The sequence below is a fragment of the Pterocles gutturalis genome, unplaced genomic scaffold (genome assembly GCF_000699245.1).
Source record: "Pterocles gutturalis isolate BGI_N339 unplaced genomic scaffold, ASM69924v1 scaffold27707, whole genome shotgun sequence".
Taxonomy (NCBI): Eukaryota; Metazoa; Chordata; class Aves; order Pterocliformes; family Pteroclidae; genus Pterocles; species Pterocles gutturalis.
In genome coordinates this window covers 22,358-25,316 of record NW_010111166.1, presented here as the reverse complement: position 1 = coordinate 25,316, position 2,959 = coordinate 22,358, and the positions used below count along the sequence as shown (strand labels likewise).

Below are 2,959 nucleotides of genomic sequence, written 5' to 3'. Positions count from 1 at the left end.
CCCTCGTCGTGTGTTCGCCTCCCCAGTTGTCAATCAGGATGGCCAGCCGCTGATGGAAGGCAAGCTGAAAGAGAAGCAAGTCCGCTGGAAGTTTATCAAAAGGTGGAAAACGCGCTACTTCACTCTGGCTGGCAACCAGCTGCTTTTTCGGAAAGGAAAATCTGTAAGTCGGAAGACCATCAATTTAATTTCTCTCGTTCCCTCCTTCGCAACACCATTTCCCAGAGGGTCTTCCCGCCCAGCTCTGCCCATGGTCTCTGGCTAACATCAGCCAAGGGGTTGCTCAGTACCGCTCGGTACCAGCTGGTGCTCGCTTTGGAAAGAGCGTCAGAATAAACTGTCATTTTTTAACAAGTCGATTGGCTTCTAGAAACACACTTAATGGAATGGCTTTAATTAGCTCTCCCAGCAAGCCGGGCATAAGGCACATCAGAACACCTCCACCACCCCGGGGATGTGATCGCCTCCGTAGATTGGCATCTCAGTGCTCCCCTTGTTCCTGCGGGGAACACTCAATGCGTCGCTGGCGGGTGAAGCTGGCAGATTAGATCATCCAGCAGCAGATTTTGCTCAACAGTGTCATTTCTATAGGTTAACTTTCCCTTTTTAACTGCACGCTCAAGGCTTCTTTGCTGGTTTTTAAAGTTGAGCACAACTATCTGGGCTGGTTCGGCAGGGTAGCAGGCTGGCGTCCAGCCCCCGGGGACAGCAGCGGGGTTGTAGCGCCTGGATAATCAGCCTTCCAAGCTGGTGCATTTTATCCTGGTGCTTCGGCATTTTTTGGCCTAAATTTGAGAGTCAAGTCCTGCCGTTAACCGTTGCTCGGCTTGCAGCCTGGAGCAACCCTGAGCCCACCGGTCCAGGTTGCCCACATGCCCTGGGCTGCCTATTGCGGACACCAAACACCAAATTTTAAGCCCTTTAAGCAGGGCTGGAGGCATGAAGCCTCACAGAAGTGGTTTGGTCAATAAAAGTGGGATTTTCATATCCTGAAAAAAAAAAAAAAAAGTAGTGAGATTTTCAGACCTGGCAGGAGGACCAGCCCCACACCTCCCTGGCCAGGTACCGAAAGCATCGCAAGATGCAGGCTACAGACTGTGGCCAAGGGTAAAGTGGTGGAAGAAGCTCCTGCCCAGCTCATCTGGTGCTTGTTCCAGTCTCTGAGCAGGAGAGCTCTGCCCCATCATCGCTGGCGTCGCCGAGCAGGGCTGGGTGCTGCGTGGGCGTTTGGACTTTCCAGGCTGCTCACTTAAAAACACAACCCTAGCACAGAGGAGGCATTGTGAGCTGGCCAGCTGGCTGTGCCTGCCTATTCCTGGAGCCCCACCATGAACCTTCCCTTTGTCGGAGTCACCAACAATGTGCGCTCTGTGTGAGCAACCCTGTGGCCAGCGGGTGAAGGGGAACCAGGAGAACGCCAAAAGAGCAGAGCTCTGAAAGCCAGCCACATCCTAAACTCCTGGAAAATTGCGGTAAACGCCTTCACAGAAATGTGCCTAGGGTACAATCAACTTTATTTAGCAATTTGAGGTCAAACCCTGTGTGGTAAGGAAGGGAATATGTCATTTTTGCTTCTAGAGGCTTCTAAGGGTGAGGGTCTGGCTCATGGGGGGCAAAGGTTTGGTTCCCCAGTCTGTTGTTGCTTTGCATTTTCTGTGATAAAATTTTCATCATCCCAGGTGAGATTTCAGAGCAGAGACAGCTTAATACTGTTGATAAAGCCTTAATTAGTGTTTGTGTAAGCAGGGGAGGGTGAGCCACCACTGTGGTCCCGTGGTCATCCATGGGGAATCAATGATGGCTCTGGAAACATTTGTTCCCACGTGAAGCTGGAAAGTTGTTCGGTCAGAACTGAACATTTTAGTGGGAAATTATCCATTTAAAGGAAACTTCTCAGGTCTGGAATGGGGTCCCTGATAAAAAAAAATGAGTGAGACAGAAAAATAAACCATATATTCATAGAATCACAGAATGGTTTGGGTTGGAAGGGACCTCAAAGATCATTGAGTTCCAACCCCCCTGCCATGGGCAGGGACACCTCCCACTAGCCCAGGTTGCCCAAAGCCTCATCCAGCCTGGCCTTGAACCCCTCCAGGTGTGGGGCATCCATCCCAGAACATCCCATCCCAGAACGCGCAGCAGCAATGCCAGGGGATGGAGGTGTGCTGGGAAGATGATGGTCCTGCCTTCAAACAAAATTGCAGTGGGGCTGTCCCATATTCTCCATTCCCCATGGAGAAATACCATGATTCCCCTCATGTTCTCTGGTCAGACTCAAGGTATCTGTTCTCTTTTCAAAATCAACAAGAGGAGTTGCTGCTTCTGTTTTCGGGTGGAGACTCCAAGAAGGGGAACACCTTATCACTGCTTAAGAGCTTTCTTCATCCCCTGAGGACTGGCTGATCTTTGTACCCAGGAACCATTGGCCATCGGCACAAGTTGTGCGTGGCTCCATTAACAAAGGTCACCATTATTAAAAGGCAGAGAAAAGAAAACCCAAGCTCATGTTAATAGCTGAAGCTGGAACTAAAAAATGCAGATGCCAGTGGGAGGGATTGCTCATGGGCATCGTGGTGGACCCTTGGCCATTGGGTGCAGTAGACCACGAAAGCCAATGGTGTTTGGTAGGTGAGCATGTGCGTGGGAGGTGGGTTTCTAACTCCCGTAAGGTTCTTTTTGGAAGTCTCCATCAGTGAGTTTGCCTGCATGAGCAACGCTTACAAGCCCAGCTCTAGAGACACCAGCTGTTTATTAAGATGGTGGAAGCTCCACCACATGAACTCAGTTCTGTTTCTCTTCCCTGTGTTTCAGAAGGACGACCCTGACGACTGCCCCATTGAGCTGAGCAAGGTCCAGAGCGTCAAAGTGGTGGCAAAGAAGCGCAGGGACCGCAGCTTGCCCAGGGCCTTTGAGATCTTCACAGACAGCAAGACTTACGTTTTCAAGGCCAAAGATGAGA

At 50.7% G+C, this 2,959-nt stretch overlaps 1 protein-coding gene across 1 annotated transcript in view; it reads left to right on the top strand.

The window, feature by feature from the left end:
- LOC104461915 (ventricular zone-expressed PH domain-containing protein homolog 1-like) overlaps positions 1 to 2,959 on the top strand; it is a gene marked incomplete at its 5' end in the record, with an annotated part of 13,198 nt that overhangs the window by 10,156 nt on the left and 83 nt on the right. Inside the window, 2 exons of the mRNA XM_010073660.1 lie at positions 27 to 163; positions 2,812 to 2,959. The exon at positions 2,812 to 2,959 is cut by the window's right edge and continues 83 nt beyond it. Of these exons, the coding sequence (XP_010071962.1) occupies positions 27 to 163; positions 2,812 to 2,959 (285 nt within the window). The remainder of the gene's footprint in view (positions 1 to 26; positions 164 to 2,811) is intronic.